This window comes from Fusarium coffeatum, assembly GCF_003316985.1.
Source record: "Fusarium coffeatum strain FIESC_28 chromosome Unknown BRIP53273_contig_186, whole genome shotgun sequence".
In the NCBI taxonomy this organism is placed as follows: Eukaryota; Fungi; Ascomycota; class Sordariomycetes; order Hypocreales; family Nectriaceae; genus Fusarium; species Fusarium coffeatum.
In genome coordinates, this window is record NW_022157979.1 from 73,378 (window position 1) to 97,688 (window position 24,311).

General features: G+C 47.6%; 8 protein-coding genes across 8 annotated transcripts; 4 read left to right on the forward strand and 4 right to left on the reverse strand.

The window, feature by feature from the left end:
- Window positions 1-2,587: 2,587 nt before the first annotated feature.
- FIESC28_08143 (uncharacterized protein) lies at window positions 2,588-4,326 on the reverse strand (the record flags this gene model as incomplete). Its single annotated transcript, XM_031162282.1, has 6 exons — window positions 2,588-2,785; window positions 2,841-3,075; window positions 3,122-3,288; window positions 3,337-3,600; window positions 3,653-4,130; window positions 4,178-4,326. 6 exons carry the CDS (start codon window positions 4,324-4,326, stop codon window positions 2,588-2,590), a joined length of 1,491 nt encoding a protein of 496 aa, XP_031013673.1.
- Window positions 4,327-5,112: 786 nt separating this feature from the next.
- On the reverse strand, window positions 5,113-6,511 carry FIESC28_08144 (uncharacterized protein; the record flags this gene model as incomplete). The annotated part of the gene is made up of 4 exons (XM_031162283.1): window positions 5,113-5,360; window positions 5,416-5,546; window positions 5,596-6,377; window positions 6,425-6,511. 4 exons carry the CDS (start codon window positions 6,509-6,511, stop codon window positions 5,113-5,115), a joined length of 1,248 nt encoding a protein of 415 aa, XP_031013674.1.
- An 866-nt stretch (window positions 6,512-7,377) lies between these two features.
- Window positions 7,378-8,668, forward strand: FIESC28_08145 (uncharacterized protein; the record flags this gene model as incomplete). Its single annotated transcript, XM_031162284.1, has 4 exons — window positions 7,378-7,429; window positions 7,484-7,533; window positions 7,591-8,297; window positions 8,341-8,668. 4 exons carry the CDS (start codon window positions 7,378-7,380, stop codon window positions 8,666-8,668), a joined length of 1,137 nt encoding a protein of 378 aa, XP_031013675.1.
- A 512-nt stretch (window positions 8,669-9,180) lies between these two features.
- FIESC28_08146 (uncharacterized protein) lies at window positions 9,181-11,639 on the reverse strand (the record flags this gene model as incomplete). The annotated part of the gene is made up of 6 exons (XM_031162285.1): window positions 9,181-10,086; window positions 10,134-10,536; window positions 10,587-10,697; window positions 10,746-10,981; window positions 11,025-11,494; window positions 11,549-11,639. 6 exons carry the CDS (start codon window positions 11,637-11,639, stop codon window positions 9,181-9,183), a joined length of 2,217 nt encoding a protein of 738 aa, XP_031013676.1.
- Window positions 11,640-13,233: 1,594 nt separating this feature from the next.
- Window positions 13,234-15,076, forward strand: FIESC28_08147 (uncharacterized protein; the record flags this gene model as incomplete). The annotated part of the gene is made up of 2 exons (XM_031162286.1): window positions 13,234-14,815; window positions 14,892-15,076. 2 exons carry the CDS (start codon window positions 13,234-13,236, stop codon window positions 15,074-15,076), a joined length of 1,767 nt encoding a protein of 588 aa, XP_031013677.1.
- A 1,001-nt stretch (window positions 15,077-16,077) lies between these two features.
- Window positions 16,078-17,853, forward strand: FIESC28_08148 (uncharacterized protein; the record flags this gene model as incomplete). Its single annotated transcript, XM_031162287.1, has 2 exons — window positions 16,078-17,100; window positions 17,146-17,853. 2 exons carry the CDS (start codon window positions 16,078-16,080, stop codon window positions 17,851-17,853), a joined length of 1,731 nt encoding a protein of 576 aa, XP_031013678.1.
- Window positions 17,854-18,732: 879 nt separating this feature from the next.
- Window positions 18,733-19,987, forward strand: FIESC28_08149 (uncharacterized protein; the record flags this gene model as incomplete). The annotated part of the gene is made up of 4 exons (XM_031162288.1): window positions 18,733-18,894; window positions 18,995-19,025; window positions 19,075-19,575; window positions 19,626-19,987. 4 exons carry the CDS (start codon window positions 18,733-18,735, stop codon window positions 19,985-19,987), a joined length of 1,056 nt encoding a protein of 351 aa, XP_031013679.1.
- Window positions 19,988-20,445: 458 nt separating this feature from the next.
- FIESC28_08150 (uncharacterized protein) lies at window positions 20,446-21,903 on the reverse strand (the record flags this gene model as incomplete). Its single annotated transcript, XM_031162289.1, has 1 exon — window positions 20,446-21,903. One exon carries the CDS (start codon window positions 21,901-21,903, stop codon window positions 20,446-20,448), a length of 1,458 nt encoding a protein of 485 aa, XP_031013680.1.
- Window positions 21,904-24,311: the final 2,408 nt, after the last annotated feature.

Sequence of the window (24,311 nt, forward strand, 5' to 3'; positions counted from 1 at the left end):
TTTATGCGAGACTGGGGATGTGATTGGTCGGATGTTGTTTAGCCTGTGATGTTCAATTTCGAAGCTTACGACCATATCTAGCATTTCTATGTACGCGATAGTTGCCTACCCTCAATGACGATGGTTCGAATGGAGTGATTGAAGGCAGTGCTTACGTTTCTGCATTTTCCGGATTTGTGTTTTTATCTAAGTGGACACTTTCTTTTCCCACGTAAGCTGATGTCGCCAAGATTAGCAGCGAATATCGTGTCAACTTTTCCGACAGTCCAATAATTGACCAGCTTATGCGAAATCTTTTGCAAGGGCGTCGACTACAGATCCAAAGAAAATTAGCAGTACTATAAATTGCAGTAGGTCAATAGTTGATACCTTTGTGAATAATATTTAAACAATCGCTGCCCCAATGCCTTGCAACCAACCAACGTTTCTAAGAGCCGACAGCAGTATTGATCATTACAAAGGCATTTATTAGTATCAGTTCTAACTGTCTTGCTGACAACTTGATTCCCTAGGCGAGGATTCTTATTTTGACGTCTGAATGCCTTTGCCAGTCGACTGCAATGTTCATCTTATCCACGACAAGAGTCAAACGCCAATTGGGAATGTCTATCTATTTATCTACCTACTAATTCGAAAATCTTTAAAGTTATTTGTTCAAATTTAGCCGAGACTCCCCGTCTATCTTCCAGATCGTCTAAATGCAGAATGTAAAGTCTAAGGTTGGAAACGAACTCGCAACATGCCTCAACGGAGATTTTCACAGCATGCACGGGAATGGAACCGGTGAGTAAGAAACCGAAAAGGGAAATACCGAACGCCTTGCAGGGACATGGTTCTGTGCCGTACGCCAAATCTCTAAGCAAATTAGTGCTTCTTGGCTGGGAAGACGTACCCTAGAGACATCGTAACCGTTCTCGTCATCCATTGGGACATGAGATGGTGAGGATAGTGGTAAGGTCATGAGACTGAAATCTCTTTCTTCGAAGTCTTCTTCTTTACAAGATATCCATCTAGATCTTTTACAACGTTTACAACAGAGAATGCTTGGTGGAGCGACCACATGTGATGTGGGCCAAGAACTGTATCCTTGGCACTGGTATAATGTACGATGATCTGCAGATGCCACGCTTTCACTGTGAGAGTCTGGCAATAAACGGCATGTGTATTTGCTGTCTTGATAATGCTTGTCAATAATGGCTGTGCATAATATCCATCATAATTTGTCATTACCAGCACCATCACCAACCCGATTATTCCGGCTTTAACCGGTTCCCTTCCGACAAGGCTTAGTCTCAACTGTTTCCACACCAAACACAACATCTACAAGCCGTTCTTTACCCAGTAGTAAACGACCTTCCTCATCTTGAGCTTATCTTGTTTACGGCACCTTTTAACTCATAATCGGAAATAGTCAAATCCGCGCGTTGCAACTGTGCCATCCGCTTACCACCCAATTAGATCAGCCGATCTCTGTAACTATCCCATCTAACCCGAAACATCGTACCAAAAAGCTAAAAATAGTCGATCTCAAGGGTATCCCACCCGGAACTTACCACGAGTCATTGGCGCGGAGGTGCCTCTTTAATACCCCACAGTCGCTGTCAAATTAAACGTTTGCATTCGCTTTTTGTTTCTTTATTACATCACGATTCTACGGATACACGCTTTGAGTCTATTCAATTGAACAGCTGACGCACCGATAAGCACCTTGTATTGTTGGATTTTGAATGAGACTAGGTGAACTATAATACAGCATCGTCACTGGGAATCTGAGTCTTGGACCTGTCGGGTGCCGATCCGGTACGTACGTCAGACGAAAGGATCCAGGCCGAGCGGGCGGCCGCCTTAGGCCTGGGTCTGGGTCTCATGAAGATTGAATATGAGGGTGTGATTGATTGATTGACTGACAAGAGTCTCGTTAGTGAACGGTGACATAAGCGAGCATGCGCTCGCAGCACCACTCTTTCGTCAACATCCCCATCCCTCGCCATATCCCACCAAAGCTCGTCCTCGATTATGTCCAAACCTACGAACCCATCCTCCGCCACAACCCGGGCATGGTATCATGGTCAGAATCAACATTGAATCACGAAACAGTTCTCCACGACACCTTCTTCGACGCATCAAATCAGAGTCTTCGCTGCTACGAAGCTTATGAGATCATCAAGCTTGGACCAGGAGTTGAACGGGATGTTAGATGGCCCATCGTCTTTCAAAAAGTACCGAATGGGATTGTGTCAAGGACTGATGCACCTGCGAAAGTGATTACTTGGACGCAGTGGTATGTGAGAATGAGACAGCAGAATGAGCAGGATGTCAGTACGCCGAGTACGGCGACGCCGAGCAGTAGTGCAGATGATGAGTGGGAGTTGTACGGGATTGTCACGCTAGAGGCGCATCGGATGTTGATACCTTGGTGTACGCGCAAGACGAAATTGTATCAGGAGGCTATTGGGCAGGGAATTGTTGATGATATATGTTCAAAGTATAGCAGCGGATTAAGTATGGAGTCATAATGAAACACGAGAAATGACATTGTATTTATATATGGAACAATTTGGATGGTGCCTGTGAGCCTCTGGGCAGTTTAATAGACATAGCGGAAGTTAAGGTTCTTCCTATCAGTGATATCGGAGATCTCAAGATGATCTCCATCATCCTGGACGACGGCGCTGTTCTGCTGAAGTTTATCACGACGCTTGTTCTCGCGGATGATCGTGAAACGCAGAGCAAGCATGGTCAGTGTAGAAATGCCGAAGCAAATGGTCGTCGCCAAAAAGCCGCTCTGTAGATATGTCAGTGATGCTCGTTTAATATCTACTCGAAATGAGTTGACTTACCGAGTATTCAGGCGCTTCAGATGGAAAGAACAGGAACGGGCCGATGATATTACCAGCAGTATAAGCCATAAACATCATAGCCGAAGCAACACTCTTCTTAGTAAAGCCAGCGACATTGGAAGCGATCATGGACAAAGCGATAGGGAAACCAGCTGCAAAAGCGACAAATACCCAAAGGCCGAAGAGTTGACTTCCCTGGTTGGGACCGTAGCGGACAAGAAGTGACCCAGTCAAACTAAGATGGTTAGACAATGATGATACAAAGGAAGAATGTTGCTTACCTGATCAGACTGAGGCAGGCACCGATGATGGTTCTATACCCATCGAAGCGACTGCACAGATACGTCGATCCAAGTGCGAAGAACGCAAGGATCGCGCCCATGGGCATGTTAAGAAGATAGACTTCAAGTCTATTAAATCCGAACCCAGCCATGACAAGACTGCTGAACTGCAATCTGTTAGCCCTGTCCCCTTAATACCATGTAGATGTACTCACTGTCGTGTGTGCGCCATTGGGAATGCTAAAAGTGATTTGAAATAGCATCAGAAGCAAAACATTAGGATCAGTAACGACTTCTCGAACTTGATCCCACTTCCAGCTATTGCTCTTCATGCCGGTCTGGTTAATTCGGATTCGGTCCACGGCGTCGATACGTTGTTGCTCGGAGAGGAAGCGGGCGCTGTTGGGTGTGTCGGGGAGGAAGATAAGTAGGACGATGGCCCAGATGAGAGTGATGAGACCGAAGATGATGAAGAGCCACTGTAGTATGTCAGCAAGGTGTATAAATGACACGTTGGGGTGAGAGACTTACCCTCCAAGCAGCGAAAGGACCTCCAATTTGCGCAATACCATAAGCCAACAGACCCCCCATCATAGTAGCAATAGCATTTCCCAAAAACCAAATTCCATGTCTAAACGGCTGTTCCTCTCTCGTATACCACATGCCCGTGATAAGCGAAAAACCAGGCGAAATAGAAGCTTCAGCTACACCAAGAAAGAAACGCGCTACAAGAAGACCCGGAAAGTTCTGAACGGCTGCATGACAGCAGAGAACGATCGCCCATGCAAGACTTGAACCAGCGAGGTACTTTCCTAGAGGAAGTCGGACCATTAGAAAGGAGGCGGGATAGCTGAAGGCCAGATAACCGAAGTAAAAGGCGCTGCTGCACCAGCTGTATCGGGAGCCGACGAGGTCTAGGTCGTCGATTATGCCCATGATGGAGGCAAAGTTGAGGGATTGCTTGTCGAGGAACTGCAGGGTGTATGATACAAGGAGGAGTGGCATAAGGCTGGACTTGTTAGTTGGTTTGCTGTTAATTTGGGCGGATAGACTTACCAGAAGTCGATTCGTCGTAGGAGCTTTCGTTTAGCCATTCTATTGTCGACGCCTTCTTCTGCGACTTGCATTGAGCCTTGGAGACTCAATGTCTCGCCCATCTTGGTGTCGGGATCTTGAGTGGGAAGTTCAGGCTTGTGTTCCGTCATAGTTTGCTTTGTCTGATGAATAGAATTTTGATGAAGAGATGCTGTATCAAGAATCTGGGGAAACCAGGCTGTTAAGTAGATAGAAGCAAGGACAAGGGCGCTGATCTAGACCAGATAGACTGATCTTCTCCTCAAGCTTATCTCCACCCCCGCAAACAATATCAATAGTCCGGGGATATCGATATCAATGTTTCATCATCCAACATATCACAAGGAGTAAAAGATGTAAAATTTCAACACCCGTCTAGAAAAGCCGTTTCTTCAGCTCGGATATCTTGACGTCGTGATTGGATAGCTCGGCAAGTGTGTCGCTGGGGATGCCGATTGGTCAAGTCGGCTAATCGAGCTTCCCCAATCTTGATAGGAATTGTGGTAAACTCCGTCTGCCGGACCCGACGGATTGGGAATGCGGTCCGTGATGCGGGGAGGTTAGTTTAGTCTAGGCTTTGGAGCTGGTGGAATGGTAGTTATTGCTCGGGAGATGTGGATTGTTATGACGATGGTTGTGAACTTGTGATAGCGTCATCAGTTACGTCGCGACAGCAGTAGGTGTTGGTTATTGTGTTGTTTTGTCTGTACACCTTGAGCGACCGACTCCTCAGACAAACTCAAAATAGATGCCCATTGAGGTTTGGAAAGGTTACAAATCTGAAGATGTCTGCCAAATTGAAGGATAACAAGCGACGGATAGTTACAAGGTGGACTAAAATTGCAGTGAAGATCCAGGAACCTGGTCGAATGGAGATTACGAGTAAGCAACACGCTTTTATTATCTATTCAAACGACTCAAAGTCTATACCCAATAGGCTCAACATCCCTCTTAAACTCCTCCCTCGCCTTCTCAAGTAACTCAGGCTGCAATAACATTTCACAAGCCGTCGCAGCCAATCCCTTTCCACAATCCAATGCTCTAATAAGCGCTTCCTTTGTACCTGCTGCTTCAGCGAATTTGGGAGTGTGAGGTTGGATCAGAGGGTCTTCGGTTCCGATGGAGAACATGGGATGGATTCCTGGGAGACAGTATGTTACGTTGCCTATACGAATTGTTAGATATGATGGGAGAGGAGGTGGGGAGTGGTAGGAACGTACCCATGTCTGTTGATGCACCCATTGGCGGTTGATTTGCATCATCGATGAAATCTCGACCGAAAGACTTCATGTGTTTTGTAAATTCGGATGTCATGCATGTATTCGGACGAAGTTCCATGTAATCCTGGTCGCTGCACATCGTTAGCCCAGTTACTTCCCAACTTCAATCACTTGACTTACCCTTCGCATGTACACTTGACCTTGCACCCCGTCGCAATAGCACTAGCCTCAAAACAAGCCTCAGCCTTCTTCGACAAACTCTTAACCTCATCAACCCCCGCAGCGCGGATATAGTACTCTAAATCAGTAGAATCCGGAATAATATTCGGCTCCGCGCCACCATTTCGAATGACACCGTGTATTCTCTCGGTAGGTTGGATCTGCTGTCGCAGGAGAGAAATGTTGACGTAGGAAGATACCACAGCATCAAGAGCATTCTTTCCATGCCAGGGTGTGTTTCCTGCATGTGCACTCTCACCTGTGAACGACACTTTCATCTGCCGTCTTGCACTTGTCTTGGCAGCTGATACACCATCAATATTATCTGAACTTGGCGGCGAAAGACGGCCTGTGGGATGGGCCATCAGACAAGCGTCAACACCCTCGTAAGCACCAGCCTTCATAAGATGAACCTTTCCACCACCACCTTCTTCAGCAGGTGTTCCAAGAAGGCGCACCCGTCCTTGTATTTTACTCTCGCGTATTAACTCGGCCGTGGCGATGAATGCAGCGATTGAACTCGTCGCAATGAGGTTATGACCACAAGCGTGGCCTAAACCTGGAAGAGCATCATATTCCGCGTTAAAGACGATGAGTTTTCCGCCTTTGCCGTATTCGACTTCGAAGGAGGTTTGTATGCCGTATGCGCTGCGTTTAACGTTGTAACCGAGTTTTTGCATGAGATCGCAGATGTTGTCGTGGGCTTTGAACTCTTTGTAGTTGTATTCTGGGGTTTCATGAATCTGTCACATGTTAGCTGGCATGTGAAGAGGGATGGTAATGTTGGTACCTTTTTGCAGATCTCAGCTAAGTCACGCTCATGATGCGCAACAGACTGTGAGATTGTCTCATAAAGCTTCTCTGTAGAAAAAGACATGATGATGTAGTTGATGATGAGTACCGGCCGTAGTCAATTCTGGGAATAACAAAGGACTTGGCTTTTCTTATATGAGCTCCGAGCTTCCTTAGCTTCCCTTGTCCTCGGTTCTCCTCTTCCCGAGAATCCGCTTTTTAGCTTCTCTTCTGGGTCCTTTTCTTCTGACTACGTCCTCCATGACACAATTCCCCGACCGAGCACCTCCATTTCATGACAAGCCAATCTCCGCCTAAATGTTCATCCTATGTAGGAAACTCCGGTTCAAAGTCTGCATCTGATTTTCTTCTTTTGGCTAGAATTCTCGCAAGGGAGGGCGAAGAGGGGGTCTGTGCAGAATAGCCGAGCGAACCAATTAGAATTCGGGGGTCTGAGGTTTGCGGCTGAGATATCGCTGAGAATTACTGAGTCGAGAAACAAGTTTCAGAGAGGCTTACAGGCTGTCATTTTCCGAAGGACATAACCAAGTGCAGTAACTGAATCGCTGACATCAACTGCCGGTGGTTAATTATCCTTGAAAAGGAAGTTTTCTTACCCACGCTTTGTTCTCTTTCTTCAGGTACCAGAAAACCTGTCATGGGGAACTAAGCTCTCCCAGTACTAACCCCAAACTTAATGCATCGGGTATCTTTCCGGTAATTGTATCCCCACGTCTGTTCTCTCTTGGAGAAACCAGGGCCACCCGAGAAATCAAGTCAAAGCCCATAATTTCTTTTTCTTTTCCACATTACCACGGGCTAGACTCCCCAAAAACGCCCGTCAGAGAAATTAATAGCTTACCATCATCCCCCTCTTACATTACGACTCAATGATATAATCCTTGAGTCAGGCGCATATCACCCCGTGTTTCTCACGAGTCGGAGCCAGGCATGAGCTCAAGCTCCCCTGTCGCCGATCGGCGAAAAGCGAGGTCCAAGAACGGTACGTTCGGGATATCTATTTCCGAGACATTACTCTGCTAAATTTCGGGGACAGGATGTTTGACGTGTCGCATTCGCAAGGTCAAGTGTGATGAGCGAAGACCGGTTTGTAAACGATGCGAGAATAGTCCTAATAAGTGTGAATGGCTTGAGCCGGGACAGCCGTTGAGTGCGAGGGGACAGAAGGGCATTCCGAGCCCCGTTGGGTATGGAAGTCCACGACTTCTTGCGTCGAGTGAATCGCCGCGTACAGAAACTGGCTCTGCGAGTCCGGTTGACTTTATCTCGCCGGGGAGTAGTCTTGGATCACCACGACCTTCACTATCAACAGCTCATATCGCATTAGCCAACTCACTTCATCTAACTCCAGAGGACAAAGCGGCGTTTGCATACATTCCCCAATCGATAATGGTCTTGAGTTACGGAAAGCTCTGGCCATGGAGTAACTTCTCCTACATCTACACTCACATCGCAAGCCAATATCCCGGCGTAATGAGAAGTTTCATCGCAATCGCCAACATGGAACTTCGCGCAAAAGACTTGCTCATCGCACAAGACGCTATCGATCCTGCCGGAGCGTTGGAAAGAGCGAGTCGACTCGGCTCTGCTGCGACGGTGCATTATTCACAGGCTTTGCAAGACTTGTCATCTTTATTGAGCCATATTTGTTCAACGGCGGAGCAGAGCTGCGATGTTGATGCGCTGTTCACTATGTGGTTTCTCATACTGAGGTATGAAGCTTATGATTCGGAAACTACTGGCGCATCGCTTTTGCATTTGGAGGGAATCAGATCTTTCTTGAGACCTTATTTACAAGGCGAAGGGAAGAAACTACCTTGTGTCGCGCAAGGAATGCTTTTATACACGTTGTAAGTCAACCAAATCTCTGCGTTAACAATACTGATGACGTAGATATCTTGATGCAGATTCGGCAACAGGCAACACAAGCAGCGGTCAATTCTGCCTCGACTTTCTATCCCGCGACGCCCACGACTACATCTCGCACGAACATCTCTTTCTCAGCGTCCGATCAGCCCTTCCTAAAATCTGGGGCGAGCAATACCCCGTATCTGAACTCGTTGATGATCTGGAAAATTACCGCCCGTTACGTCTGTATCATTTATGTCAAGGAGCCAAGCTGGAGCTTCTGAGATTAGCGAGATCGACGACGCGTGAAGAAGGGAGTTTAAAGAAGCTATGGGGGAATGTTGAGAGCTTTGGTGATGTGAGTAGCGCGTGATATGAGGTAGGGGATAGAGCTGACAAGTACAGGAATTCGCGGATATTTTACTCCTTGCAAAGAAAGTTCCCAACTCAAGCGGCAAACGCTTAATGTGGACAGTGTACTCCGCAGCTCTCGACTTCCACGCCTTGCAAATCCTGTGCTCCAGCCTAGACACGCATCACGAAACATCCTTCGATCCTTCGTTGTCATTAACCTACATTTTCACCGTCGCGACAAAAGCTCTGGGCGAAGATCCACGCCAAATATATCGCTTCATGTGGTCTCTTTCCGTAGCGCTGGGAAAGTCGACGGGTCATAGTTGGCTATCTACGCAACTTGCTAGAGCGAGGGTTTTGCTACCGCGGTTTGGTGTGCCGGGGTTAGTTTTGGAACATTGTAGTGGGTTGCAGATTGGCAATGAGGGATGATAAGATATGTGTGGCTAAAAGTATTGTTTGAGGGATTCGTTTAGATAGAGGGATAACAGGCCTTGGTAAAAGTGTATTTATGTACTATAGACTATAGACTTATTCGATCTTGAAGGATTCCTTCAGTGGGAGATCACGGCTGCTTGCGCCGACAAGGATTGTGTAGTTGCCGGATTGGAGAACCCAATCTTGCTTAACCACATCCCAGACGCTGAGATCTCGTCTTGTAATCTCAAAGGGAACCTCGACAGAGTCGCCCTTATCAAGCTTCACCTTCTCGAAACCTCGGAGTTGCTTAGGTGGACTGTTGGGAATAGCAACATAAAGCTGCACAACCTCTTCACCACTTCTCTCACCAACGTTAGACACCGTTGCTTGAGCAGTAGCATAAGTATCCCAAAGGTCAGCCTCGGCTTCAGCAGTCTGCTCCATCTTGACAGAAAGAAAAGAATACTCAAACTGAGTATAACTCAACCCATACCCAAACTCAAACCTCGGCTCAACACCCCTCTCATCAAAAGATCGGTAATCAAGATAAACACCCTCCTCAAAATCACACTGCGGATCCGTCCCACCCTCCTCCACACCACAAGGTTCATACACATTATAATCGCTCTCGTTCTTCGCAATAGTATACGGCAACTTTCCCGAAAAGTCCGCTTCGCCATATAAAAGCTTGACGAGGGCCTCACCGCTATCTTGGCCGGGGAGATGTGCGATGATAGTTGCTGTGATGTTGGGATGTTCGATCCATTGGTCGACCAGGCGAATTCCGGCGGCGTGGATGGCGACGATGGTGTTGCTGCACTGGCGTGCTACGTTGAGGATTAGGGCGTCGCTGAAGTCGTCGTGGAGACCGTCGCGGTCCCAGCCTTCTGTTGCCATAGCGTTGATGAAGACTAGACAGACGTCGCTTGCGCCGTTGATGGAGGGGTTCGGGGAGGTGAGATCCCAGTTTACCCAGCTGCCGTCTTTGGCAGCTCTTTGCTGAATAGCACTTAAAGGCTGGATAATATCAGAACATAATCCAACAACCGGGTAGAGATACTCACATCGCTGATGTAGGGAGGTGAGTTAGCAGCAGCCCTTCCACCAGAAACAATAGTTCCTCCCCTAGCAGCTTGATCAAAATGATGTTCATCACCAAGAACCGCCTGACCCATCTCTTGCGAAGAAGTATATCCCAGCTCGAATAGCTTATCAGTGTTCTTGGTCGGTGCAACAGTTGCGTCATAGCCAAAGACGGAGATCATCTTGGGGTTTTTCTTGAAAGGGAGGGTTTTGTTTTCGTTTTTGACGAGAACGTGGCCTGCAATGGCGCCTTCGAGGAGGATGGGTCGTGATTCAGGAATGCGAGCTTCGATTTGTTCGTGGGGAAGGGAGAGGTTCTTCATGCCAATTCCTGGAGTTGGGAAGTCGTTGTCTTGACCAACGAGATACCAAGCAGCAAGGATTCTAAAGGTCGTCAGTTTGCTGGACAGAATGAGTGGGTGAGAGAGTCAAACCTAGTGGCCATATCAGTAACCCTCTCCTCCTTAACACTCCCATTCCCAACAGCCATCGTCAAATTCTCACCCCAGTTTCCCCCCATGGGCATAACCATATCAAGACCCGCACTAGCACTGTCCAGATTATGCACCGCATTCCAATCCAGCAGCACAAACCCGTCAAATTCAAGCTCAGACTTTAGAATGCCGTTCATCAAGTGACTGTTCTCGCAAGCATATGTTCCGTTGACGCGGTTGTATGCGCACATGACTGATGCAACGCCTGCTTTGACGGAGTCTACGAAGGGCCAGAGATAGTACTCGTGGAGGGTCTTGTCGTCGATGTTGGATGATACTGCTTCGATACCGTGGTAGGGACGACGGTATGTTTCTTGTTCATTTGCGATGAAGTGCTGGAAAGTCAGTAGGATTCTTTTGAGAAGGGGAGTTACCTACTTTGACGTTCGCGATGACTCCAGCTTCTTGGTGTCCAACAATCGACTCAGCACTCAACTTTCCAGTCAAATAAGGATCAACCGAAAAGCCCTCCCAATTCCGTCCTCCCAGCGGCGTTCGTCCCAAAGGTCCAACATTCGGCCCGAGCAGCACATTAACACCTTTGGCCTTAAACTCCTTCCCCATATAATAACCTCTTTGGTAGGTCAAATTCTTATCCCAAGATGCACCAACATGCAGCGCAGAAGGATAAGAGTTGACAAAATCTGTCGCTCTGACTCCATTGCCTGCATCCATAAGACATAAGCCCGGCCATCCTAGACGCGGTATCGTGCCTGTGTTTCCGGCGCAGGTGTTGTCTGCTGTGAAACCGCGTGTCACATTGGCCTTCTCTTCAAGGGTCAATTGGGCGACGAAAGCTTCGGCTTTGGTGTAGGCGGATTTCCAGATTCCTCTGCCTTGGCCTTGGGCTGTTTTGGGTGATTAGCTTCAGGGGTCCTGTGTTCTGGTGGAGATGGGCTTACGCGATGGGTGTTCATCTTGGTGAGACTCAGCTGGGCGCGATAAGACGCCTGTGGCTTGCAGCGCAAGGCACAGAAGTTGAGAAGGCCACATCTTCAATGTGTTTGCTCAAATGAATTGGGTCAAATCTCATGACGCGACAGTGAGTTGTCGATGCTCTGTGCACTTATTTATCACAGCTGTCTCACCACCAGCCGAAGATTAACCATGGCGCAACGTCACAGACAGGGATTGCGGAAGCTCCGTCATTTTTAACAGGTCTTTATCCTGGTCGTTGAACTCACCGCCCAGTAAACTGGCGAATCGGGGGACGTTCCGAAGATACAGGGTACCATCTCACGAGGTGATCTTCGTGGAGGAATGAGCTTCCCCGCAACATCTCACGATTGAAGACAACGTTTTGCAGAGGATCAGGTTGTTGGAGATCGTATTGGGAAGGTTTTGAGGCATTGCGGCTTTTTCTAGAGGCGTAATGGAACTGCTGTCGGGAAGTCGGCATTTGCTTCCGAAAACACCAAGGTCACTATGGTCAACGCGACGGATGCCTTCATCTTCCGCTCCTGGTTTATCAAATACCATGAATTTCCTATGTCGCAAATGAAGCACAATCGTCCATCAAATATTGCTCTATCCAGAAGGCACTCTTGTCTGACGGAATGATGTACCTTTCGGTGCCAACTTAGCGTCATGATGGACATTGTCGCAATCAGCCCAATGCATCCTATGCTGTTACCGAAATAGATTTGTTGATGTTTGTTTGTAATTGACACAGAGCACTTCGCGATAAAAAACCGATGAACTCTCGGTCGCCGCTCGATCATCGATATTGTTCATCCCGAGCCGCGACTTGCTGACATTCAGCGTGTCTTTCACAAATGCGGGGAGCTCGAGTTACACAATATTGAATTCTGCCGCTTGGCTTTGGCTGGAGTGTATGCTCCGTCAATGTGTAAGATGTCTAGACCTCCACGAGAGATACTCGGCTTCGCTCGCCTCGCTTTCATCTGGTCGTTGTGCTGCTTTGAATAGTCACTGTTCATGACATCACAGTTTCTACAACGATTGTACGTGGCAGTCTCGAAGACACAGAAATTACAATTCGGCTCAGACTCGATCACCGAGCTTGTGTTGTAGCGAGCTGCGAGCCGGCCAGAACAGCGTTGCATTCCATCCCATTTCGCACGACGTGGGGGTCAAGGTTACAGAGGCATGTTCAATTCCAGTGAGAAGAGGACCTACGACTGGATGAAAGGTGGTGCCAGCTTTACCCGACGTATCATGTTCAGGACTGCGGCTCTGTCCGCCTTACCATCATGAACACACGTCGCTTTTGTCAATTATTCGTCAGAATCGCAAGGCGGACGATGCGACCGGTGGCTTGCCCGCATCGCGAAGCCTTTCAACCCGTGTCGAAATCTTGTTTGGTCAATGGTGTCTCGTGATAAACATCGGTTATTTTGAGGCCTTCCATGATGCGAACCATTGGACGCCATTCTGTGGGATGAAGCAGGCTCTGCTGACCACCTTTGTCAAAAGGCAGCCTTCAACGTCGTTATGATGAAAATTCGATGGCACAGGCTCTTATGAATATCTTTGCAGAATATTTGAATAAGGTCTGTTATATAAGGAATGCGAGATCACAAATGGAGCTAGCCAGGAGACCACATGTAGGCAGGCCAAAACCGCAATGGCGCAACGCACACAGTCAACTTCCCTCGCCAGCCATGCTTATCGCAGAGGCAGACCTGGGAGGATCTCTCCCCAGAGCCGTCACCCCTCCACTGCCTCATCAGTCTCTTCTCAAGAGTCAGATAGTCCGTCGAGATTCCGCACACCCCTAGGCACTCCAACTACAGCAGCAACTAGATTGCCAACCCCCACTTTTGAATCCGGAGAGGATCGAGACCACAAAGCCTTCCCAGGTTACATACTTTTTCACAATACTGGCAGGAGTGTACCATCTAGTGATGGGGAGCCAGGACCAAGTAAAGAAAGAACAACTCTAAGAGATAAGGGCAAGGAACCTGAAGTCTATGAAGATTATCGATCTCCTGAGAGCATCGCAACACGCCTCAGTCGAATGGAAAACAAACTAGACTTGCTTTTACCGTTGCCCAACGAAATATCAAGCCGCGAGAAACAACCTTCCTGCGACGAAACACTGAGAACGGCTACGGAAGAACAGCTACAGTCGTCTCAAATCTACCGGGATCTCAAGGCCGAAAACAGGAGTCGGAAAGAAGAAACAGAAGCATTTCGGACGCAGTTGGCCGACAGCCAACAGGCTCAAGACCTGGTGCAGAGATCTATACAAGACCTCGAAGCTGCCAAAGAACGCTCAGAGAACGAAGCAAGAGAATGTATGGCTCAAGCCATGAACGAATATGAGACTCTGAGAGATGGGTATCAATGGGCGAAAGAGAATTGGAATAGGACCGCTGATGAGAGCGACGAGGCTTGGGATAAAGCGAAGGAGTATGAGAGAGAAAATGATACGCTGAAGCAGAAGATTTCCGCTCTCGAAGATGCCAACAAAGAGCTAGCCGGGAGGATCAAAGCTTATGATCTTGAATACATCAGAAGGAAGGAGTCGCAGAAAGATGGCGAGTCACAGACTGAGCCAGACACCGAACCAACCAACATGGAGTCTCGGGGAACCGAGACTAGCTTCATTGGCTGGGATCCTAATGCAGATGGAGAAATGGAAATTGACGCAGAAGGCGAATTAGAGCCAACAGAGATTCAGGATGGCGAACAGGTGGAGCAAGACAATCGACGAGACGATCAACAGCATGGATTACAAGACGCGCTACAGCACGACCAACATGAGGTGCCACAAGACATATCAGAGGGCCAAGAGGAACAACGGGAGGCCCAACAAGAAGATCCACAGCAAGAGATGATCGAAGGGAAACTAGAATCTGAACCCCATATCCAACAAACAGGTGAACAAGAAGAGCCACTGAAACAGTTATGCGATTGTCAGGACGAAGCTCAGCAGGATGGAACGACAAGCGATTCACCGGCGGACCGCAAGGAAAGCGAGGAAGACATTTCGCATAAAGAGATGTTAGCACGTGGTGAAAGACAACTGGAAAGGCTCATGAGTACTACACAGGAACCTGTTGTCGGTAGGCATACAGAGGCGGATAACATGGAACAGCAGGAAATGATTGAAACATGTGTCGGAAACGATCAACCCATGTGCGAAGCACCAGCGGAACACGGCCCACCGGAGATCCAAGAGGTTCCTCTAGTTGGTATTACTCGTGAGCCAACCACTGCAGGACCAGTTGATGAGCCAGAACCAGCTCCTGTTTCATCTACAGAATGGCCACAGAACAGAGACCATCACAGCCATGCGAGACAAAGACACAGACGTGGGGAAGCAGGAGATCGCCGCAGACATAGAAATCATCACAGAGACAGAGACGATGAAAGACATCACCGTCGACACAGTCACCATAACGACAGACCAAGAAACAGACATCGTCGGAGTCGAAGAAGTAGGCAAGACACAACGGTTATAGGATGGATAAGGTTGCAAGACATCGCGCAAACCTATTTCGGCATTAAGCTCCCATTCCCAAGGCTAAGTCTCAGTATTCGGTCGTAGGATTGCTTGGTAGGTTTTTCTTTCATGGTTTTCACAGGCGTTCTCAAGTTTCACAAAGCACTAAATTGCCAGGAATCTTTTACTACACCTTCAATTGCGGATTAAAGACAGTCCTTTCCGGTAACAATACCCATGCACTTACAGTCCTTATATCCTTTCCCTCCGCCCTGTTCTTTCCCATAATATCTATCACAGTTTGGAAACTCCTGATAGTAATTCTTAAATTTAATCACATTATCCCATATTCTCAATTTCGTTCATTCATGAGACTTTGTGGGATTATTCTGACGTAGGGATTACAAGTAACCTTCCACGTCACCCTATCAAGTGAAGTTCTCGTTGCTGCTGGCGAAGTCAGCTTACCTCAGACGGTGACAACCCATGTCGCAGATCACCAAAAGAGTAACAAGATTCACTCCAGATGCACGATCTAAGACGTGACCTATTTTGTCAGTAATATTACCAGCAATGTCTTCTCTGTTCCCGTGAACCTGAGAGCTCCGTCACTGTTCGAAGACACATGCCAATTTGATCACAGGTAGCGGCTGTTGTCAAGGAACTCGGAAGTTGATGGTAAAACAAGAAAATTCCGCTGACTGATAGCTGCTCAAGGTAACAATCTTCATATGAAGGTTGAAGCTTCTTTTAACAACAAGTTTCGATTTGATGAGTTGTTACGGCAATACCATGCGCTCTGCTATCATGGCAAGCTGACGGGCGTTCATGTCACCGCTTACTACCCCGCCACTAAGAAGAAAACGGTTTAACTTTAGCGTCAGACCAATGGGATACATAGGGCTTCCGTGTTATTAATGCGAAAGTGCAGTGTGGCTTGCCCATTGTCCTGATATAAAGAACGGCGGCTATCTCATCTCAAGCTTACGCAAACAAACATCTTCCCTTCAACCAGTGATCATGTTATCTCTCCTCGTCAATTCGTATGAGCAAGCATCTCAAACCTTTCCCATAACGCTCATCCTCTCTATCATTACCACTCTCTACCTCCTCCGTCGCGCCCTCCTCCCAAAGCCAATCCCCGGCATCCCTTACAACAAAAATGCCACCAACTCCATTTTCGGCGACCTCCCCGAATTCCGACGCGCCAAAAACCGCCATACATGGTGGGCTCTCCAAGCCGTAAAGCATCAATACCCTCTCGTCCAAATCTTTATGAAACCATTCGGTCTTCCCTGGGTGTTTGTAGCAGATCATTTCGAAGCATCAGATATCTGCATGCGCCGCCTCAAGGAATTTGATCGTGGGGAAATGACACGACAACAATTTGATGCACTTACGCCGGGTCATCAGATTTCGCTCAAGACGAGTGATCCCAAGTTTAAGAAAAATAGGGAGTTGGTTAGGGATTTGATGTCGACGAGTTTTCTGCAACAGACTGCTGCGCCACAGATTCATCATAAGTTTGAGAAGTTGATGGAGCTTTGGCATCGTAAGACGCAACTTTCTGGCGGACGACCGTTTGATATCGCTCATGATATACAAGAGGCGATATTTGATATCATTCTTGGAGCTTCTTTTGGCGTTGACTCTGGAGCAGGTCAGATCGGTAAGGAACTTGACGAACTCAAGGCCAAGACTACGACCGGTGGAAAAAACGACCCGTTCGAGTTCGAGCCTGTGGCACTATACGATGAAGACCTCAGCTGCATGGGTACTCTAATCGAGAGCTTCAACATTTGCATCAGGTTTCCGTGGCCCATCGTGGCGCATTTCATTTATCGCAACCTTTCAATCAAGATGAGAAAGGCGACTGCGATGCGCGTCCAGCTTCAGGAGCGTGAGATTGCTAAGAGTATTGAGAGGAAAGAGAAGGGTCATGCACAGCGCTGTGCTTTGGATAGTATGATGGAGCGCGAGGATGCCATTGCCCAAAAGGAAGGGCGTAAACCTAACTATCGAAGCCAATCTATTATCAGCGAGGTATGTTGGATATGTTCGTGATGATCATGAGCTAATGATTTGTAGCTTCTTGGCTATCTAGTCGCAGGACATGAGACGACCTCAGCGGTTATAAAATGGGGAATGAAGTACCTAACAAAAGATCAACGTGTCCAGTCACGCCTTCGCGAGGCCCTCCGTGAAGCACACCCCGAAGCCATCGCACAAAAGCGTATTCCAACCATGGACGAGATTCTCAAAGCTCACGTTCCCTACCTCGACGCCGTCATCGAAGAAACCCTCCGAAACGCACGCGTCGCCCCCGTAACTCTCCGCGAAGCCGTAACCGACACCCAAATTCTCGGCCATCACATCCCTAAAGGCACGACCATCGCCTTCCTAGGTAACGGCCCAGGCGTAATGATGCCCAGCATCCCTCTCGACCCCTCCAAGCGATCCGAAGCTTCACGTGCACATATGGACAGGATCCATACCTTCGGAGAAGAGAATATTGGACAATATGTTCCTGAACGATGGCTCTCGACAGATGAAGAAGAGAAGACGGTATTTGATGCTAGCCAAGGTCCTCAGCAGGCTTTTGGCCTGGGACCGAGAGCTTGTTTTGGTAAGAAGTTGGTGTTTATGGAGCTGAAAGCGTTTTTTACGTTTGTCTTTTGGAATTTTAGGTTAGAGAGTGTTAAGGATGAGTTGGCTACTGATGAGGAGATGCTTGCATTGACGAGGGCGCCGAAGAATGTTTATGTCAAGTTGACCAAGGTGGAATGCTGTGGATAGTTTGGGATGAGTGGTGGCTATGAATGTTACCCGATCTTCTTTCTCCGCGATGCAATAAAGGGCTATTATCGTCGTATTGCTCCATGTAAATAAGAGATATACTAAAACCCAATCGCTATCCATATCCAATAAAACCTGCAATCTATTCTTGTTCTAGTTGCACTGATTGGCGCCTGAACGAAGTAAGCTCTAAGCCGATCTGGACATACTATGCGATTGCTGGATCAGAGTGGTGATTAATGGACAGGGTTATCCAAGCGGCACAGCAAATTTCATGCAGGTTAACCGTTTTCCTCTCGGCTTCCCCAGAGGCTGATAGCTCTGTCGTAGTCTAGACTCATCCTTTGTGATCTAAATCCGTAAGTCTAATCCGGATCTGTGGTTTCAGCTTTGTTGATGCTCTGTAGGATCTTTGGGTTACATTGTATCATCGTAGATGCGCGAATCAGCTCGTCACTGTAGACGCAGGTTGTCACAGGCCCATATCGAAATGCTGTCAATTCGCTGTGCACGTAAGTATCCTTACTCCAGATTGTTGTCTACACATGAGGCTATTCGCACATCATATTCGTTGTCCAGGCTAACAGCAGACTATCGATTTTCGACGAGGTGCTAACTCCGTAGGGCTGAGGTGTGGCACAGCCTCTAGTTCACTATTGGGCCAGTTGACTATTACAGTCAGCCCTAAATGGTATCTCCATGGGGTCAACGTTACAGTAATGACATGCCCGACGGGGTAGACTTACTGCCCATATCCTATGGAGGTTATATCGAGATGACAGACCGTTTCGACGGATCCGTTCTCTATATAAAGTTGCCTATCTCATCACATTGTGAAAATCTTTACATCTCCATCAGTCTCTCTTTAGACTCGCCAAGATGAAGTTCCAATTGATCCTAGTTGCTCTCTTTGGAGTGGCTTCCGCCCAGAAGGCAGCCGTCACTAATCAGCTCTGCAGCACCTCACTCGGTCTCAAGTCCGTCAGAAACGTCAAGACCTCTACCAAGACAGTCAACATCAACTTGACTGCCTACAAAAAGGTTTGCCCTACGATTGTCAAAACCATCACGCCCAAGCCCAAGACTACTTACTACCCGAACCAATACCGTTACTTCGACAGTCATCTCAACACTTCCCAAGGGGACTGACACTGTCACCGTTACCAGTACTGGTAGGTTCAGTGTTCTGGCTTCATGTTTGCATTTACTAATGCCTTCTAGATACATCCACAAGCACGGTATCGGAGTCAGCGACAATCACAAACACAGCCTTCTCTACCGTCTTCGTCACCGAGACACCTACCTCGACCATCCCTACGTCCGCGGGCTTCGTGCCCGTTGCCTCCGATGTGACATACGTTCCAAAGCGCGATATGACTGGTCGTTTTGCTGTAGAGAAGCGTGGCAAATTTCCGCAGCAAATCACCTGTGGCAAGGGCAAGCCGCCCAGCTACCATCCTGCTGTCTACCCTCAGTCTGTGACTTGTCGCAAAGTCATCAAGACCATTACTACCAAGACTGTCACTCTCAATTACTGTATACGCAAACATATAAGAACCACCTATCTTCCACGCAAGACTTCTACTAGATATGCTACTATTACTACGACTACTACACGTGTTGTGGGCCAGCCTGCTGAGACTATTACGGTTTCTGCGACGGAGACTGCAACTGAGACCACGACCACCACCTCAACGCGGACAGATAGCACTACCCTCACTGGTATGTCATAGTTCTCTCCATGCATAACCAGTGTCTCATGCATTTCTTAGAAACCCAAACCTCGGTCGCTCCCACCGCCACAGTCTATGCTGCCTGCGCAAGCAATAACATCATTGGGGCAGCGAATGGCAACCGCGGTATCAACGCTATCATCGTGAATGATCAGGGTTCAAACAACCAAGTGATCAATGTAGGTGCCAGAAGTGCTTACGATTGCTGCGTGGCTTGCCAAACAACTACAAATTGCATCGGAGCCGTCTCATCCAGTAGCTGCATCCTTATCATCGCGCCAACTTGTAGCCCCGGATCAACGTTTTCGACTGGTTATCAGACTAACCCATCTCGCGATCCTGGTAGTGGCTTCATTGTCAGTAACGGTTTTTGTGGCCGTATTCCCAATGCGGGTGTATGATTTTAGTTGATACTGTATGGCATGGTATCATGAGACGAAACTCAAGCGACACGTGCCTGCCAAAGACTGCCGCTTTGGGGCGTTTTGTCAGCCCCTCAGCCTGTTAAAAGCAAAAAGGATTAGGATCCTAGGGACTGTTGGGGCTTATATTTCAACACAGCCTGCCCTTAGCCCACCCTTAGCTAGCACTGGCTCTACTTACCCCCTGTTCTTATCTCTAGGACTATAAACTAATTCTAGCTAATAGAAACTAACATGACCTAAAGTATATTATTTACTTTAAGCTTTTAAGTCTCTTATGGCCTTTATATTAATATAGCCTCTGTAATATGTCCTGAATAAATAAAGATAACTAATCGTGTAGCTTCTGCGTAATAGAAAATCTAATTGTCCCTAGCTTGAGCAACGCGCATCTTGTCCCCTGAATCAACATAATCTGTTTTAACGTCTGTTCACTTTCACAAAATAGTAAGCACTTCTGTCTGGCCTTCGCCGAACCATATAGCCATATCTTTCAGATACTTTCCACGATAGTCGTTGTAAAACGTTAAAAGCCCAACTCTTCGAAAATGATTCTTGGTTCCGAATATCGGCGTGATGAGAAGTCCGAAGCCATACCAGCCTCCAGTAAACCCAACCGCTAAAGCATACAGTTCAGGAAAGGCGCCTCCTGGGTCCATGCTTTCGGAGGGTCTATTTATGTCAGTCGTGATATGTGAGAGTAATTCTGAAATAGCATCGGGAAAGAATTTGACTGGTGTTTGGAAGATTCCTTGCGATGATAGCTTCCAGGCGTACATAATCTTCGGATCAGGCGTCTGGGTCACGGCAGCTTTGCACAGCTTACCACGAACCTCCAAATAGCCCGCTTTAACGCGACCGTATGGATCAGCGTCGGCTGATGAGTCGACCAAAGTCGTCGAGCATGAAATAAACTCAAGAGTGGATACTCCCCCGAATCTCTTGAACTGAAAATCTTCAAAGTCGACTCCGTAGTTGGCGGAGGCCCAGGACCAGCTAGGTGCCACGTAGCCCTGCCAAGCAACGATAGCCGATGATTTATCGTTGGTCTCATCGACCATATGAGCGACTATCGGACCTTCGGTGTTTTCTGTTCTGTTCGAGACACGCCATAAAAGTGCCTCGGGAAGGTTGTTCTTCCAGATTCCAGCTAGATAAACTTCTCCAGGGGGTGGTTTGCATGCATGGATTATGCCTGAGATAGCTGGGAGGCGATCACTGCTAAAAGTCAAAGCACGCTGGGAATACTCCCGGACGAAAGAAAACCACCATCGTGACTTCTTCCACGTACAAAAGGGTTGAATGGATTTGAAATGAGAGAAGTCTTCCGAGTTGCCATGAGTGCACTCATCCTGGGTGAGAAAACTGCATTCGAAATACATTTGGTAAGACCCAAAGTAAAGAATACGCGAAGGAAGCATTCTCTCTTGGACTACCCATCCGCGATTTATGAGAACCGATTCGGGTTCCTTTCCAAGAACTTGTGATTGATCGTGAAGGAAACCAAGATCCCTAACACGCGCTAAACGCTCATTCAGATCTATGGGGGCCTCCTTGATACGGTGAAACCCGGGATACCAAATTTTAATCGTGTTGGTAGGGTTACCCTGAAAATCGCGGTACTGAAGTGCGCAGGGCTGATAGTCAGGGTTATCGTGCAACGGGCGTTTATGTAAAAACCCCACGGATGAGTCTTTAGCTCCAGGTACAGCAATAGTAAGAGTAGCGCCTTGAAACACAGAGGACATCCGGGGGCATTCGGTTTCCCAGTCCCTGTTATCGTCTTGTACGATACAAAGCGAGTCTATCCATAAGTATTGGTATCCTAGTTGGTTCGTGGCAATAACAGCATCCCGGAAGGTAGCTGGTAGATTTCCGACGGGTATTCCACGCATATGCTCTTTAAGGTTGGATCTTTGTGTTAACGCTGACTTGAAATCACCCCATCTGTGGGAGAGTGTAACATATTTGTATCTTTGTGACGGATGTGTGAGCACAAGTTTGATGCTCGTAGTGTTGTCAATAATTTGTAGGAGACGCGTCGGGTTGCGAGCAGGAACTGCTTTGCAACTCGGATGGTGATTTTGACAGTTTGTGACCCATTTTTTAGCAAGGCTAAAATCGGCTGTAGCATCGCACTGTCTTCGTCGTGGCAGCTCTCGATGAGAATCAAATGGGGGCTGGTCTGTACAATAGGTTAGCACTAAGGCGACACTCAAGAGATGATAGGGGTTTCTTTCCTGCTTTTACTGCAACAGCAAACTCTGCCGTTCGAACCAATGGGTAGGATAGCGGGGTAGCATGTTTCATAATTATGTCAAGACGATAAGGGCCACGAAAACCCCCAGGCTTGAATACAATGTGCAATTGTGGCCGGCTGGGCTCTAGTTGATCGATGAGGGATTCGATTGCTCGCAGTGACTTGCCCTCGTCTTGCTTTTCGCGTAGCGCATAGCAAGTATACACATAGCCATTGTATAGAAGTTTGCATAGTTGGCAGCCATTCTGCATGGAACCTTTGAGAGCTGGCAGTGACCCGTGATGAACATACATTTTAAAGTCATTGTCGTTAGTCTTTAAGAAATTTTCAGGACGGACAAAATTTTGCTCGAAGTCCAGACAGACGCTGCATAAGGTTGATACCGCATTGCGAGGCAATCGACTCAGCACGGGACCGTACACAGGGCCGTTGATTTCGCCTCGATAGATTACCCCAGAGATTCCAGATTCGAATAAGTCCAAAGGGGATTTGATGGATAATGTTGTAGTCATCGTTGCATCTGAAAAGCAATATACGACTTATCCCCTACTTTGACCACGGAGATACTTTTAATAATGTTTTATGTTCGCAATTCTAGGAATTCCAAAAGTTCATACCTAATGATGTGCGGGTTGGCAGTCTTTAAAGCTGTCTTGGTGGCGTAGCAAGGCGGACATCCGTGCCTTGCTGAGTGCCTTGGCGGCAAGGAGGGACATTTGTTTCGTCCAAGCGAGGCACTGGTTTTTACAACGGCCAACAGTAAATTGCACGGAAATTGTGAAACATATGATTCAGTAATTGAATTAACTGTCTATATTAAATACAACAGCCTGCCATATGTCTTAAAGGGTGTTATTAAACTGCAGGCAGGGCATTTTAACTAAAGAGTTAAGCAGTAGTAGCCTTGAATACAGAGGTCTCTCATGATATGGATTCATCCAGACTAGATGCCTCGACATAGGAAAGTCCAACCGGGCCCAAAACAGGGATGCGGTCCTAGATGTGATCCGCCGCGGGGACTCTGACCGGGGCAGTCTATGCGATCCCGAAAATGGGCCTGCTCAGTCACGTCAGCCCAAGCTCAGCCCGTCTCAGCCTGGACTCGGGGTCCCTCAGCCCAACCTCAGCACCAACTCAGCTTAAAGCGGCAGGACCTCAGCTCTAGAAACGGAAACGGATTTTATTATGCTTGAGTTTCGTCTCCGAGTTATGTGGTATTGCAAGTTTGACACATGGATCAATCAGACGCCTAACGGCTTGGAGCTTAATGTTGTCCTTCGGTTAAAACAGCCTTTTAGCTATACAATCAACTCTAAAATAAACAATGTGTCTCACTTGGGGGTGTATCCTTTACTCGACCCAGCGGCAGCGGGTAGTACTCTGTTGCTGCCGATATCCGCTTTAGCGAGGTGGCAGTTGGGATCTGGATCATTCGAGATGTCAATTATGAGACGACACTGGATTTAGACTCCTTCATGTTTAGTGTTTGCAAGGGTATCCCATCATCTTTTAACGTTTGCAAGGTCACGATTGGGGGTCTTCCATATCAGGTGTTCAACTCGTACAAATTACGAAAAATGCAACGGCATGTTGGTCCGAAAAACGACGTTGGGGTTATTTGGATCATGCAGAATTTAGGTTCCCGCTAAAACTGTTGGTAAATTGCATTCATTCTGGGGTCTCGTCAATACGAATCGCATGATCCATGGTGGGGATTTTGAGATGAGGTTAAGTGTCCTCACCTGCCAGAGAAGGGACAAAATTGTTTAGTCATCTGGTACCCGAATTGGAACTAGTTTATTCTGGCGGCCGACTGTGGGCCCCGATGTGGGGTCAGTCCGAATGGAGTCAAAACTGGCAGAGAGAAAAGTCCCGGACGCCACACAATCAACAATGAAAGACAGTCACTGAATCAATTGCAATCGGAGACAAAATTTGAAGTGGTAATCATAAACATTAAATTCTGGATCTCATAGTGCGTCTGCGCACAATGTATCTATCGTGAAAAGCCGTCTATCTCTAGAGATGCTGTATTAAACCTGG